Raw genomic sequence first — 16,897 nt, forward strand, 5'->3', positions numbered from 1 at the left:
GAGGCATTCTACAGGAATCTCCTAGCATTGTCAGCAGCACCATGCTCTATTACAGTCTCTCTTCAGTGCTCCTCTGCCCTTTCACTATGGACTAGGTCTTTTCATTTCACTGGTGATACCGTGACTGAATGTGTAATGCATTTCTTCAGGTTGGTGGGGGATTTCTTATCTCTTGCTTTTTGTGGGTGGGGATCCTTTGCCTGATGTATATTGCACATTTTTTATGTGCTAATGTGAACAGGTTATGTCATTAAGCGTGGCATATGGACGCTGAATATATTCATTCGAAAGACGCAAGCAGTAATTAACATGGATGCATTAACTGGAAAGCAGCTCGTTAATCCACAGTACAAAATAACAGATGAACTGGGGTGTGCTATACAGCACTGTGGGGGAAAGCTGCCAGAGATCACTGTGTGATTTTCACATGTAAATACAGAATAAAGACTCCCAGTTCACGTTGCGAACTTGATCATGAGTAGAAGGGAAAAAGACTGGCTGTGCTACCAGGCCGAATATGAATACAATGTGGGAGACTGGCAAAAGCTGAAAAAGTTCAAATGCAATAAATGTTCACATTTTCTCCAGTTTCTCTCTTTTCAACATACATTTCAGCCCACAGATAACCTTTGTTGTTTTCCAGAGCAGTGAGTAGAGCGTTGATAGAAACAACTTTGAATGCAACAAAATACCTTCCCTTCAGTAACTCACATTCATAAATATAGATGGGCTTGGTTAGATGTGAAAAAGACAGAAATGGAAGCAACTATACGCCGACTTCACAGTTAAAAGAGAATTTCTTCCTCAGTATGGCTGAAGTACGTGGATGTAAATAAGAGGCATTTTAGTGTCTTTGTACAATGCTTATAAGCTTTGCTGATATTCTAAATTAAATTTGTATGTGGTTTATGGACAGTGCAATGATCTGTAGCATGTGGCACATAAAGAAATGATGAAAGGCTTCAGTACCCTTCAGTACTTCAAGCCATATCAAATATATAAATCCCTGTCACTAGCACTGACATAGTGTTATTGTATCTTTTGTAGCTTTGCTGGCATACCTGTAGGATGGATAGATATCACAGTGAGCAACACTTCCACACTACCAATGCTCCCAAGTCCCAACACACCTCATTACAAGTAATGCTTGCAGCTAGATTAAAACATTGTCGGTAAGAAAGCTCTTTGGGTGCATCAATAGTGAGTACCTGTATCTGCAGAGCTTTATTTACTTGCATCATTTCTGTGTAGTTTCTCTGATCAATACTTCTCCAAATGGCATGCATGTTTCTCTACCATCTACTTAGCATACATGAAACAGCTGAACACTGCTGACATGGTGCCTTTACCCAACTGGGCACAACTTTACTCTCTCAGTAGGACCAGCTATTTAAGCTATTTGCATTATCCAGTGGGCCTACACCTTCAAGTCTGCATTAAGATATGTACTACAATTCAAGTCTCTTCCTATACCTGTAGCCTTAGGAGCATGACATGCATTAAAGTGCAAATGCATTACATTGGCAATGGCAATGCCCCCTCCCACAAACAAACACAAATACCCAAGCAAACAAATGTCTGGCTACCTACCTGTGCATTTCCTGCTGGTGTCCTCTCGTTTGGAGGAGCTGAGGAGCCTGCAGTCAAAATTTTCCTCCCAGAATTCGGCGAACCACACATTTCTGCGATTATTCTCCAGGGTGAGCGAGGTGAAGTACTCATCAAACCCTGGAGAATCGAAAAAGAAAAGAGAATTCTGAAAGAAATGAAGCAAGACTTGGGAAGTGTTACTGGAGCGCTGTGCTGTAGTGGCTTTTAGGAGTTGTATTAGTCTCATAGCTACAGTACAACTAAACCACTTTTAATTCTATTTTGACCACTGCAGTTCCTGTGTACGACATGGATCTTTAATCTTGGAAATCACATGAATATTACAGGATGCATAATAAATAATAACAGGGTTAGTATATGAAGTCTATATGCACAGTATTTTGTTAGAAGGGCAGTACCTTGTAGGTGTCTGCATATATAGTTTCCTGGGAACGTGTATATCATCTACTGTACATGTATCACTAGCCACTTTAAACTATGCCACTTTGTTTACATACCCTACATTACTCATCTCATATGTATATACTGTACTCGATACCATCTACTGCATCTTGCCTATGCCGTTCTGTACCATCACTCACTCATTCATATATCTTTATGTACATATTCTTTATCCCTTTATCCTTGTGTGTATACAGTAGTAGTTTTGGAATTGTTAGGTTAGATTACTCGTTGGTTATTACTGCATTGTCGGAACTAGAAGCACAAGCATTTCGCTACACTCGCATTAACATCTGCTAACCATGTGTATGTGACAAATACAATTTGATTTGATTTAGGTACATAGATTTTATCCATGAACTTTTGTGTAATACGCTTTATGCTTTGTGCATTTGTATTTATTCAAGATAAATTGTACTGTGGGGGTTCTATATACGCAAACTCAGGGTTTCTGACCTCCCCTGTGTAATGTATTTTATGTTGGACTCTACCGTGTGAAAATGAATGACTGTAATAAACAATGAAATCAAGAGATCAGCAGTAATATTAATTGATACCAAGCACAAAGACTGGCTCGATGTATCATTTCCAGCTGTGACATACCCATAGTTCTACAGTAATGTCTACACAGGTGTCTTCTTTCTCACATAGTCTAGTTTTATCAGCTAAATCAGAGTGATGACTAATCATGACTGAATGACTTGGCTGATTTTCTTTTGAAAGGGACATCAATGATGTATGCTGGTTTAATATACTCCTCTTGCCTTCTGGCTCTTCCCAGACCAAGTCTTGTCCTGTCTAGACCTGTCTAATTAAAAACATATTATTGAAAACCCACACTTCACTTGCCACCTAGTCCCCAGATTGTAATGATAAATGGCTATTATTGTAGTGACACTGAGCAGAAATGCTGGTAAAACAGGGGAGTTTTGAGCTACGCACAAGACCACAGTACAATAATGTGCGCTCTACTGTCTCCTACTACTGTACATAAGCCTGTGGTCATTATAGTGTGTATGGTCCATATAGTGTGTGTGTACCTTTAATAGATGAGCGTTTGGGCAGTATAGTGACTGCTCCCACAGCCACATCCTCTAACTGGTGTATTGGGCTGCTCTTCGACCCCCAACTGTCCGATCCAATCCACAGGAAATGGCCCACCTGATTGGCTCTCCTGGTGGCATTGAGAACTCCCCTGCAAGGGCAGCCATGTGTGAATTAGGAGAAAGCAGAAGGGACACATGCAATCTATTAGTGGGTCCACAGCAACCTACGAATATATATATATATATATATATATATATATATATATATATATATATATATATATATATATATATATATATATATATATATATATATATATATATATATATATATATATATACATTACAGAAGTTGGGTGTCATTTATATTTATTGTGTATTTCAACCATAGTATGTATTTATGTTCTCTGTGTTGCAAATCCATTTCTAGATATAAGATGTGAAAGCATTTTAAAAGAAATGTTCAATACTTTCACACTTTCAATAGGTGTGTAAGCCAGCACATGCTTTCTAGTTCCCATTGTTCACAGGAGAAACGGTAAAGCATGCTCGCACATAGAAAAGCATCGCTTGAGTCCAACAAAATGGAATACAACATTGCAAATAAAGTTCAGAATTATACACTCTCATGTGTACAACATCTAAAGACCTGCATCACTATATTGAGAGCTTTGCCGTTTCTAAAAGGACGTATTTAGTTCCTTTGTTCATGTTTATCCATGTCCCACATACTGCAGAACAAGCAATGAGGATGTTTATTGCTGGTGGGGTAAGTTTCTCAAAACCAAGTGATTTATAAAAAAAAACATTCCATTTACATAAAAAATAAGCTCTCAATCTCTCTCCCTCTTTGTCTTCCACACATTACCGACGTCTCTCCCTCTTTCTTTCTCTCTGCTTAGTCTGTCTATCCACCCGTCCGTCTATTTCTTGTAGTGTTGAATATCCTCTCAAGAGAAATTGTAAGACTCAGAGGCAGTGGCGGATTTAGGCATTGGCGACATGGGCAGCCACCCAGGGCGGCATCTTGCTGGGGACGGCATGGGGCACCCCTTACAAAAAAAATATATATATATTTAAAAAATATACATATATTCCAAGTTGTGACATTTGCTCTATCGGTTTTCTATCGCTGATTTGCACATCATGTCAATAATATCAAGAGATCTTCTGTTGAATCTGACAATTAATCTTAATGGTTGTACAGTCGTCTCAAATAAAACTGTGAAGGACCTCGGCGTTACTCTGGACCCTGATCTCTCTTTTGAAGAACATATCAAGACCATTTCGAGGACAGCTTTTTTCCATCTATGTAATATTGCAAAAATCAGAAACTTTCTGTCCAAAAATGATGCAGAAAAATTAATCCATGCTTTTGTCACTTCTAGGTTAGACTACTGCAATGCTCTACTTTCCGGCTACCCGGATAAAGCACTAAATAAACTTCAGTTAGTGCTAAATACGGCTGCTAGAATCCTGACTAGAACCCAAAAATTTGATCATATTACTCCAGTGCTAGCCTCTCTACACTGGCTTCCTGTCAAAGCAAGGGCTGATTTCAAGGTTTTACTGCTAACCTACAAAGAATTACATGGGCTTGCTCCTACCTATCTCTCTGATTTGGTCCTGCCGTACATACCTACACGTACGCTACGGTCACAAGACGCAGGCCTCCTAATTGTCCCTAGAATTTCTAAGCAAACAGCTGGAGGCAGGGCTTTCTCCTATAGAGCTCCATTTTTATGGAACGGTCTGCCTACCCATGTCAGAGACGCAAACTCGGTCTCAACCTGAGTCTTTACTGAAGACTCATCTCTTCAGTGGGTCATATGATTGAGTGTAGTCTGGCCCAGGAGTGTGAAGGTGAACGGAAAGGCTCTGGAGCAACGAACCGCCCTTGCTGTCTCTGCCTGGCCAGTTCCCCTCTTTCCACTGGGATTCTCTGCCTCTAACCCTATTACAGGGGCTGAGTCACTGGCTTACTGGGGCTCTCTCATGCCGTCCCTGCAGGGGGTGCGTCACCTGAGTGGGTTGATTCACTGTTGTGGTCATCCTGTCTGGGTTGGCACCCCCCCCCCCTTGGGTTGTGCCGTGGCGGAGATCTTTGTGGGCTATACTCAGCCTTGTCTCAGGATGGTAAGTTGGTGGTTGAAGATATCCCTCTAGTGGTGTGCGGGCTGTGCTTTGGCAAAGTGGGTGGGGTTATATCCTTCCTGTTTGGCCCTGTCCGGGGGGTGTCCTCGAATGGGGCCACAGTGTCTCCTGAACCCTCCTGTCTCAGCCTCCAGTATTTATGCTGCAGTAGTTTGTGTCGGGGGGCTAGGGTCAGTTTGTTATATCTGGAGTACTTCTCCTGTCCTATTCGGTGTCCTGTGTGAATCTAAGTGTGCGTTCTCTAATTCTCTCCTTCTTTCTTTCTCTCTCTCGGAGGACCTGAGCCCCAGGACCATGCCCCAGGACTACCTGACATGATGGCTCCTCGCTGTCCCCAGTCCACCTGGCCATGCTGCTGCTCCAGTTTCAACTGTTCTGCCTTACTATTATTTGACCATGCTGGTCATTTATGAACATTTGAACATCTTGGCCATGTTCTGTTATAATCTCCACCCGGCACAGCCAGAAGAGGACTGGCCACCCCACATAGCCTGGTTACTCTCTAGGTTTCTTCCTAGGTTTTGGCCTTTCTAGGGAGTTTTTCCTAGCCACTGTGCTTCTACACCTGCATTGCTTGCTGTTTGGGGTTTTAGGCTGGGTTTCTGTACAGCACTTTGAGATATCAGCTGATGTACGAAGGGCTATATAAATAAAATTTGATTGATTGATTGATGTCACCATGTGGGCCTGTGGGTTAATTAACCTTGTCGGAGTGGGCGCCCTGATTCTAGTTGGTGAGCTAGGCAGGCTAGTGCCAGGGAAGGTCTCCCACTCAGAAGTACGAGATGGGGAGGGGGGCGGGGGTAGGTTCACCTCAGGTCTCCCCACTGGAAGCCCTAAGTAGGGGGAGCGAGAGAATCTATCAAATAGCACACTTCTAACTTTGTACAGTACTAATGCAATTAGTTGTGCAATTTAGTTTGTGTGTTTCTTGTTTGAAGTGCAATAGTGTAATAATCAGGTTCTCTTCTTCATAAATGTGATATTTTAATGGTGTATTTGTGTGAAATAGGATTTGTGCAATTTAGTTTTATTTGTGTGTTTTTTGTTGTCAATATTGTAATAGTGTAATAGTTCGATTCACTCTTATTTATTTTTATATACTACAATTTGTTTCTATTTGTCTTTGTTATTTTTTTGTTACTTGAGTCTTATTTTTGTATGTATTTTTATATATTTTTAAATGACTATTATGATTATGATTATTTATTTGTGTTGTTCCAAATGTCTGAATGAAAAATACAGTTACTAACTAACTAACTAACTAACTAACTAACTAACTAACTAACTAACTAACTAACTAACTAACTAACTAACTAACTAACTAACTAGTGCAGAATGGTGCTTATTTGAGGGGAGGGGCAGAAGGGGGGTTGGGGGGGGTTCGCCCAGGGAGACATACAAGAACCGCCACTGCTTAAAGGTATTGTAAATGAAATAATATCTGCTGCTTTGTTGTGATATTCCATATTCTCAGTTCTCCTCCTCGGCACGTTTCTGTTTGTGTTATTGGAGGCATGTTTTGTGTTACAGACACCCAGTGTGTGCACACACACAAAGGATCTGTCTGCGCCTCCAACCTGTCTTCAAGTTTCTGCTGTGAGATTAAAGAACTCGACTTGACATGTCATCAAAGCCCCTCAACAACATAGATGCATTCGGATGCTGTGTACTGAACTACACACCGTATGTCTTCTTCACTGGCAAAGATGATGACTGCCCGGGAGTGGTGCATATCCAGCAGTTGTTGGACGGCTTTGTCATAATCCTCTAGCTTGGGGTTGTGGGGAATTTTTAAAGACTGTGCGATGCAGATCCCACCTTTAATTCAGAGAAAGAGAGAGAGAGAGAGAGAGAGAAAGAAGGAGAGCTGATTAGACTTCTGGGATGTTTACCCACAGAGACCCACACAGAGGCAAACATACACACACATATGAGAACACGTACACACGGACATGCACACACTTGAAACCCTCAAGTCAAGATTGTGTTAATCCTTTCTAATGGAAATATTGTTATTGTTTATTCATCCTCGCAATAGGGTCTCTGTCTTTCCAAGATAGTTGAGTGAAAAAATGTACATGTACTATACATCCCATTTACATTTGAGTCATAAATGAGGTGAGCTGAGTGGTTTACAGTACATCACTGGGGATGAACAACAGCATGCAAATGAACAACTGAAAGAAAAACCCTCACAAATTAATAGTGTGATCCATTTCTTAATAGAGGGCTGTGGGTGAATAATTACAGGACAACAGAAGACCAAACCAATATGAAACTGTGTCAACAGGGTAGAAGGAACACATAAATACACTTTTCACACTTTGTGACCACAGATTAAAAAGTTGTCCCTTCCCCATTGACTTTTCATTTAACGTCATTACTAGACACACCACAATGGACAGTCAACCAATCAGATCTGGAAACAGGCTACACAAACAAGGAGGATATTGATATTGACAATGAATCATGTTCAGACAGGTCAGTGATAATGAGTTTGTCATGCAGGTAAAAGAGGACCCAAAAGCGACTTAACAGAAACAGAGTTTAATAATGTTCAAAACGGAATAACTGACATCCTCTAGATTTGTAGAGGGGAAAACAACTGGAGAAGCGGCCACAGACTGCAGGTCGCTTCGGGTAGGCGCAGGCCGTAGTCGACTGAGACACCTGCTCACACGCAGCGTCTGATGAAGGCACAAAACACGACAGGACAGGGTGATACACAATCACGGCAAAAAACACGACAGGACAGGGCGAAACGCAATCACAGCATGGTGAATACAATACAAGGAACCGACGGCACAGGAACGGATCACAAAGGAATAAATAGGGAGTCTAATCAGGGGAAAGGATCGGGAACAGGTGTGGGAAGACTAAATGATGATTAGGGGAATAGGAACAGCTGGGAGCAGGAACGGAACGACAGAGAGAAGAGAGAGCGAGAGAGTGAGAGAGGGAGGGGGAGAGAGAGGGATAGGAGGGAAAGAACCAAATAAGACCAGCAGAGGGAAACGAATAGCATGGGGAGCACAGGGACAAGACATGATAATAAATGACAAACATGACAGTACCCCCCCACTCACCGAGCGCCTCCTGGCGCTCTCGAGGAGGAACACTGGCAGCAACGGAGGAAATCATAGATCAAACGGTCCAGCACGTCCCGAGAAAGAACCCAACTCCTCTCCTCAGGACCGTAACGAAAAACGATAAAAAGGGAAACTAGGGTACTACTCTAAAAAAAAAATGAGAACTAGGGACAGACTGAGACACAGCAAGGGCAGGGACAAGAACAGGAGAGATGCGATGGCAGGGAACAGACTGAGACCCAGCAAGACCAGGAGCAGAAGCAGAAAAAAAATTACCAGACTTCTTCTGCGCGCAGTCTGAACACGCAGCCACGAAACGGCGCGTGTCACGCTCCTGAGTCGGCCACCAAAAGCGCTGGCGAATAGACGCAAGAGTGCCTCGAACACCGGGATGACCAGCTAACTTGGCAGAGTGAGCCCACTGAAGAACAGCCAGACGAGTGGAAACAGGAACGAAAAGGAGGTTACTAGGACAAGCGCGCGGCGGCGCAGTGTGCGTGAGTGCTTGCTTAACCTGTCTTTCAATTCCCCAGACTGTCAACCCGACAACACGCCCATAAGGAAGAATCCCCTCGAGATCAGTAGAAGCCACAGAAGAACTAAACAGACGGGATAAGGCATCAGGCTTGGTGTTCTTGCTACCCGGACGGTAAGAAATCACAAACTCGAAACGAGCGAAAAACAACGCCCAACGAGCTTGACGGGCATTAAGTCGTTTGGCAGAACGGATGTACTCAAGGTTCTTATGGTCTGTCCAAACGACAAAAGGAACGGTCGCCCCCTCCAACCACTGTCGCCATTCGCCTAGGGCTAAGCGGATGGCGAGCAGTTCACGGTTACCCACATCATAGTTGCGCTCAGATGGCGACAGGCGATGAGAAAAATAAGCGCAAGGATGAACCTTATCGTCAGACTGGAAGCGCTGGGATAGAATGGCTCCCACGCCTACCTCTGAAGCGTCAACCTCGACAATAAATTGTCTAGTGACGTCAGGAGTAACGAGGATAGGAGCGGACGTAAAACGTTCTTTTAGAAGATCAAAAGCTCCCTGGGCGGAACCGGACCACTTAAAACACGTCTTGACAGAAGTAAGAGCTGTGAGAGGGGCAGCAACTTGACCGAAATTACGAATGAAACGCCGATAGAAATTAGCGAAACCTAAAAGCGCTGCAACTCGACACGTGACCTTGGAACGGGCCAATCACTGACAGCTTGGACCTTAGCGGAATCCATCTGAATGCCTTCAGCGGAAATAACGGAACCGAGAAAAGTAACGGAGGAGACATGAAAAGAGCACTTCTCAGCCTTTACGTAGAGACAATTCTCTAAAAGGCGCTGTAGAACACGTCGAACGTGCTGAACATGAATCTCGAGTGACGGAGAAAAAATCAGGATATCGTCAAGATAGACAAAAACAAAAATGTTCAGCATGTCTCTCAGAACATCATTAACTAATGCCTGAAAAACAGCTGGCGCATTGGCGAGACCGAACGGCAGAACCCGGTACTCAAAATGCCCTAACGGAGTGTTAAACGCCGTTTTCCACTCGTCCCCCTCTCTGATGCGCACGAGATGGTAAGCGTTACGAAGGTCCAACTTAGTAAAGCACCTGGCTCCCTGCAGAATCTCGAAGGCTGATGACATAAGGGGAAGCGGATAACGATTCTTAACCGTTATGTCATTCAGCCCTCGATAATCCACGCAGGGGCGCAGAGTACCGTCCTTCTTCTTAACAAAAGAACCCCGCCCCGGCCGGAGAAGAAGAAGGCACTATGGTACCGGCGTCAAGAGACACAGACAAATAATCCTCGAGAGCCTTACGTTCGGGAGCCGACAGAGAGTATAGTCTACCTCGAGGAGGCGTGGTCCCTGGAAGGAGATCAATACTACAATCATACGACCGGTGAGGAGGAAGGGAGTTGGCTCGGGACCGACTGAAGACCGTGCGCAGATCATGATATTCCTCCGGCACTCCTGTCAAATCGCCAGGTTCCTCCTGAGAAGTAGGGAGAGAAGAAACGGGAGGGATGGCAGACATTAAACACTTCACATGACAAGAAACGTTCCAGGATAGGATAGAATTACTAGACCAATTAATAGAAGGATTATGACATACTAGCCAGGGATGACCCAAAACAACAGGTGTAAACGGTGAACGGAAAATCAAAAAAGAAATAGTCTCACTGTGGTTACCAGATACTGTGAGAGTTAAAGGTAGTGTCTCAAATTTGATACTGGGAAGATGACTACCATCTAAGGCAAACATGGGCGTAGGCTTGTCTAACGGTCTGAAAGGAATGTTATGTTTCCGAACCCATGCTTCGTCCATGAAACAACCCTCAGCCCCAGAGTCAATCAAGGCACTGCATGTAGCACCCGAACCGGTCCAGCGTAGATGGACCGACATAGTAGTACAAGATCTAGATGAAGAGGACTGAGTAGTAGCGCTCACCAGTAGCCCTCCGCTTACTGATGGGCTCTGGCCTCTTACTGGACATGAATTAACAAAATGTCCAGCAACTCCGCAATAGAGGCACAGGCGGTTGGTGATCCTCCGTTCCCTCTCCTTATTCGAGATGCGAATCCCTCCCAGCTGCATGGGCTCAGTCTCAAAGCCAGAGGAGGGAGATGGTTGCGATGCGGAGCAGGGAAACACCGTTGATGCGAGCTCTCTTCCACGAGCCCGGTGACGAAGATCTACCCGTCGTTCTATGCGGATGGCGAGAGCAATCAAAGAGTCCACATCTGAAGGAACCTCCCGGGAGAGAATCTCATCCTTAACCACTGCGTGGAGTCCCTCCAGAAAACGAGCGAGCAGCGCCGGCTCGTTCCACTCACTAGAGGCAGCAAGAGTGCGAAACTCAATGGAATAATCCGTTATGGACCGTTCACCTTGGCATAAGGAAGCCAGGGCCCTAGAAGCCTCCCCACCAAAAACTGAACGGTCAAAAACCCGAATCATCTCCTCTTTAAAGTTCTGGAATTTGATAGAGCAATCAGCCCTTGCCTCCCAGATAGCTGTGCCCCATTCTCGAGCCCGGCCAGTAAGGAGTGAAATGACGTAAGCAACCCGAGCTCTCTCTCTAGAGTATGTGTTGGGTTGGAGAGAGAACACAATCTCACACTGCGTGAGAAAGGAGCGGCACTCAGTGGGCTGCCCGGAGTAGCAAGGTGGGTTATTAACCCTAGGTTCTGGAGGCTCGGCAGGCCAGGAAGTAACAGGTGGCACGAGACGTAGACTCTGGAACTGTCCAGAGAGGTCGGAAACCTGAGCGGCCAGGTTCTCCACGGCATGGCGAGCAGCGGACAATTCCTGCTCGTGTCTGCCGAGCATGGCTCCTTGGATCTCGACGGCAGTGTAACGAGCGTCTGAAGTCGCTGGGTCCATTCCTTGGTCGGTTCCTTCTGTCATGCAGGTAAAAGAGGACCCAAAAGCGACTTAACAGAAACAGAGTTTAATAATGTTCAAAACGGAATAACTGACATCCTCTAGATTTGTAGAGGGGAAAACAACTGGAGAAGCGGCCACAGACTGCAGGTCGCTTCGGGTAGGCGCAGGCCGTAGTCGACTGAGACACCTGCTCACACGCAGCGTCTGATGAAGGCACAAAACACGACAGGACAGGGTGATACACAATCACGGCAAAAACACGACAGGACAGGGCGAAACGCAATCACAGCATGGTGAATACAATACAAGGAACCGACGGCACAGGAACGGATCACAAAGGAATAAATAGGGAGTCTAATCAGGGGAAAGGATCGGGAACAGGTGTGGGAAGACTAAATGATGATTAGGGGAATAGGAACAGCTGGGAGCAGGAACGGAACGACAGAGAGAAGAGAGAGCGAGAGAGTGAGAGAGGGAGGGGGAGAGAGAGGGATAGGAGGGAAAGAACCAAATAAGACCAGCAGAGGGAAACGAATAGCATGGGGAGCACAGGGACAAGACATGATAATAAATGACAAACATGACAGAGTTTGTACAGGATGAAAGGTACTGATTGCTTCCGTGCGTCACTAAATAGGTATTAGATATATGGTGAGCCGACCGTGACAGTCACCTCAGAGATATGGCCAAAACTTAGTTGGCAATTGTCTTTGAGGGAATATTAACAAGGGCAATCATTTAGCGTAATCCATGGTTGTCTGAATCTTAAATGAAGGGTCTGTAATATGACCTAATTTACTCCTGTCAAGAGTTAAAGGTCATCTTTAAATGTCGTCCCATAGCTCTGTGTTGTGCTGAGGAAAACACTGGTGCTGGAGGAGAAACTGCAGCCACCATTTTGTGAGAAGAAAAACAAAAAATAAGTTTGACAGATTTTCTTGTCATCCTCGGCACACATTCAACAGCTCATTATGTAAATATAAAAATCAAATCATATCTTATTAAACAAATACCTTAATTGCATTCCGTCCGCTGGAGCAGATGTGAGAGCATGGGCCAACCTTTTCCAGCGGTTACTGTACTCATATAGAGTAAATGGACATTATTGTGCACCTGAAGACACACCATAGTTAGAACTAGATGATGAGCGGCAGTCTGGCTTGGTCCCGAGTTAACACCCAGGCTTCTCTATCCAAACCAATTAAAATTTCTCTGACTCAAGCACTCCTAATATCAGCTAACCTTTCCAACATTGGGTTGGTTTCCCTGAGTAGACAGAGAAATGGGAGGAATCTCCTAATTAGTCATCTGCTCAGGCTCATTACTTTGATATAAACAGCTTTGAGCTTGCAGAAGAGAAACCACACCTCCATCTGTTTACTGGGCTACATCTAAAAAGAGCTCCTTCTAAAGGACTCCTTCCCAGCTCTCCTTCTCTCCTCCATCCCCCTCTTACTATCCTCACAGCAGCAGCCATAGACAGAATTAGAAAATATTGCTGATTCCCAGACAATATATCTCTACAAAGACAGTTAGGATGGCTCCTGTAATCCCCATAAGTGGACAGAACAAAAATGTTGAGCTCCTTTTGTAGCTTGTTAAATGCATGGGGATTGGGCTCTCCTGTTAAAATGAAAAGGGCAGTATGCTATTGTGGTGCATCTGTGGAGCTGTAGCAGCAGAGACAGAGGCAGCAGTAGCAGCAGCCGAAGGGTCTCATAGGGACACCACTACAGCTCCATTTCAGCACCGATATTCAACATGATTCTTCAGGGCTCTAGGGGTGCTTATGCCACTGCTACAAACAAGGTTTACTTTTTGGGAAACTGTCTATGTGCCTGTCTGTCTGTCGCTGGGTATTACATGTAATGAGGATTAATTCACCATAAAATGTAGATCTAGATTTTCGGGGCAATAAGAATATGCTTGTCACTGTCACAGTGTGTATGGGAAGCAGAGGCCACACTTGAAGCTGGAAGCGGACAGAGACATGGGTCATGGCAGACAGCCACTGATGAAGATAAGCAGCTTTTTGAGTGGTTTTCCTTTCTGAGCACCAGGCTTGAACATGCTGTGAGGACTAGACTGCCCCGAAGGCTGTAGACTGGCTGTGTGCTGTGCAACCAAGGCTAAATTATTGAATGACTTGCAGAATTCCTCGTCAGTCAGCCAAGATGGGAAAACCAGGCAGAGCCATCAGAGCCAGAAGTCTACTGCCAGAACTCTGTGCTGTAGGTCTGAGTGCCTTCACCTGCCACTGGCAGAGTGTCTTATCTCTGGACATGAAAGAGAGAGAGCTCTCCATTCACACAGCAGACACTGGAATAAAGAGCAGTGCAATGTCTCTTTTGGAGAAGGAAATTATAACTCATAGAGTGGAGTGTTTTACTCCTCACACTGCTTTATGTGGCGAATTCAAATCTTACATATAGGAGATTCTAAGTATTTGTTTTTTGTGAAATTAGAATCCTATGACATTTCAATGTGCACAATACTTAATTTATATTATGATGGACCTACTGGTTGGTATCTACATTAAACATCCTTCCCTCATTCCAACTTGATGCTCCACATTTCCCAGTTTGGTTAATATATCACAGATAAAATAATGATTTAATTCATCAGGCTTCTGCTAGGTCTGGGCTACGTGCCACAGGTTGTGTGCTAAATTAACAGCTTCAAGTATTCATCCCGATATCCCAAAATGGGGGGGGGGATTAGACCGTGGCTTTTCAGGAAACTCCCCTGAAATCTGGGAGGTTCCTAAAGGACTCAACACCCTCCCTACCCATTTTGCTCTGACCCCACCGCCCCTCCTGCAGAACCACCCCACCCCCGAGGGGGGATCCATAATTCTCCAATTATATTTATCACCTCCAGAGCAGAGGCAGAACTACTAGAGGCTCCCTCCACTACCACTTTCCCCCCAATGAAGCTCCTCTCAATGCAGCTCAAGTGGGAGCCCTGCAGGAATGGAATGCCATTCCTACTCTGTACATGTGAGCCCCTTCCTTCATTCCTTCCTTATACCATATTCCATTCCACTGTCATGTTCATCCTAGAAGAGAGATGGGATGGCTGCAGGAGCACACTGTTCCAGTTTAAAAGGCTCATCTTACGAGAACACATCAAGCTGTTGGTCAAATACTGAGGGCAAGCCAATGAAGTCACGTCTCACTGCAATATATTCAGAGTGTAAATTGACAGGTTTTTTGCAGTTCAAATAAGTGACATGAAAACACGTTTGTGGCAGCATACTGCAATTAATTTAAGAGTGATGTCTGTGGGAGTATCTACTCCTCAAACACGCTTGCATGAGTCTGTTTATCAAAGAGGAAAAACAAACTCCATTGCTCCAGACCCAAGCCGAGGAAAACTAGATTAATCTTTCCTTGCTACCCTTCTAAATAAAAGACAACTCATTCGCATAACTTAGCGTAGCAGCCATAGAAAGATATCTGAGATGAGTCCCCGCGTCCATTTTTCAGGGGAAACGGAAGTTAGAATGAAAAAACTGTACATCCGTTACGAGGAGAGTGCATTCGCATGGAATTAAGAGGGTGGAAGACTACCCAAACAAGGGGGAAAGAGGAGAGTGGAAAACAGAAGCGATCAATACGAGCTGACCATCAATCTAGTCTCTACTCATGGTAATGGGCGGCCATATTGCATTAGTCCGGTGGATGCTTGAAGTGGTGAAGCGAGAATGCTACTAATGCATCTGACATTTCACTCTCACTAAAAGAATAAGGAGCCCACAAAACATCTCATGGCCCTACAGATCAACTCAAACAATATACTGTCGGTGTATTTAGGTCTGAATGTTGTTGTTGTTGTTTCTATGGCACCCCTGCTGCTTCAGTGTGTTGCTTGCTGCAAGTGATGCTGCAACTAGCCCATTCTTTGATGTTATAAATATACAGAGTTATGTCATAACTTAATCAACTATTGTATTCAAATCACAATGCCTAGAGTGTGCAAGGGCTTCCATTGAGGTAAATGATTCCTATTTGATTTGTATGGGAATACAGAACATTCCCTGACTGCAGCTCAATTGTAATGTATGAGTCAACAATAACAGCAATATTCTATCATTTCTAACCCCCTTGTCTGTGATATTTTTAAATTCAAGACAATAACATCAATAACATAATTTTGCCGACTCTATGCTGAGACACAAACACCAGTGAAGGAAATACAACGGAGAGAAAACAATCTGGTAGCTGCAGACCCACCGTGTGCATTGGAAGATGTAACAAGCTGAAATATAAACCCAGCCAAAATAACCCACTAAATCATCCAGACTTTTCTTCCCAATTCCATCTCAGTGTTCTACAGAGGCTCCTCCTGCAGCTGTTCTCTCCAGTGCCACAGCAGCCTCTTAAAGTTTTAATGAGTGATCAGACTACACATGAACGTGCACAGATTAAATATTCATGTCCGCTGGACTTCTGATCATCGCCCATGGGATATCGTTAGCTCTCCCTTCCAGAGGCATACACTAGCATCACTCCTCGGTACCAAAATTCGGAGATTGGTCGACAGGGATCTAGCTAGTAGGTGCAAATTACAGGAAATGGATTGGGATCTGTAGAGATCAAGATGAGAATCAGGAAGTAACCTTGGTTCCCTTGGTACAGCACTATTGCCAGGGGAGTAGTTGTATGAATGCTGAACCGTGGATCATGGAGTGTAATTTCTTAGGCCAGATTATGAAATATGTTATCCTTTCTTAAAGCAACACCTGTCACTTGGATGGAAATGGAATTGAGAGTTAACCCACACAACAAATATTGCCAGCACCCACAGAACAAACTCTTATATTGTTAGAACATATTTTACCCCAGGACACTCACAGAACTGAATGTCACTCAGAGCTCAAGTCACTATGTTAATTGTTGTCAAGCTAATTAATACTTCTTAATTTATTACAAAATATAATTGTCAGCATGGCATTTACAGCAAATTGTAGGTCCATAGTGATCCTAGATGGACAAAACAGCCTCCCCCTCACCCACCGCCCCCCTCTCCTCTCCAGCCTTTCAGTGTACTGCCCATCTCAAAACACTCACCTGTCGGTATGGGACCCTGGGTAAAAAAGGCTTAAAGAGGAAAAACACTGCTCTAACTGTAATTGACGGTTACAGCACTTTGAGAAATAA

At 44.2% G+C, this 16,897-nt stretch overlaps 1 protein-coding gene across 3 annotated transcripts in view; it reads right to left on the reverse strand.

Annotated features, from left to right (window-relative positions):
• The window catches only part of LOC124031678 (metabotropic glutamate receptor 7-like), a 151,346-nt gene that overhangs the window by 44,507 nt on the left and 89,942 nt on the right, over positions 1-16,897 (reverse strand). For all 3 annotated transcript variants that reach the window (XM_046343226.1, XM_046343225.1, XM_046343224.1), the window contains exons 3-5: positions 6,938-7,073; positions 3,093-3,247; positions 1,591-1,728 (exon numbers count right to left, since the gene is read on the reverse strand). In XM_046343226.1, the coding sequence (XP_046199182.1) occupies positions 1,591-1,728; positions 3,093-3,247; positions 6,938-7,073 (429 nt within the window). The remainder of the gene's footprint in view (positions 1-1,590; positions 1,729-3,092; positions 3,248-6,937; positions 7,074-16,897) is intronic.

Source organism: Oncorhynchus gorbuscha, linkage group LG03, assembly GCF_021184085.1.
Source record: "Oncorhynchus gorbuscha isolate QuinsamMale2020 ecotype Even-year linkage group LG03, OgorEven_v1.0, whole genome shotgun sequence".
Taxonomy (NCBI): Eukaryota; Metazoa; Chordata; class Actinopteri; order Salmoniformes; family Salmonidae; genus Oncorhynchus; species Oncorhynchus gorbuscha.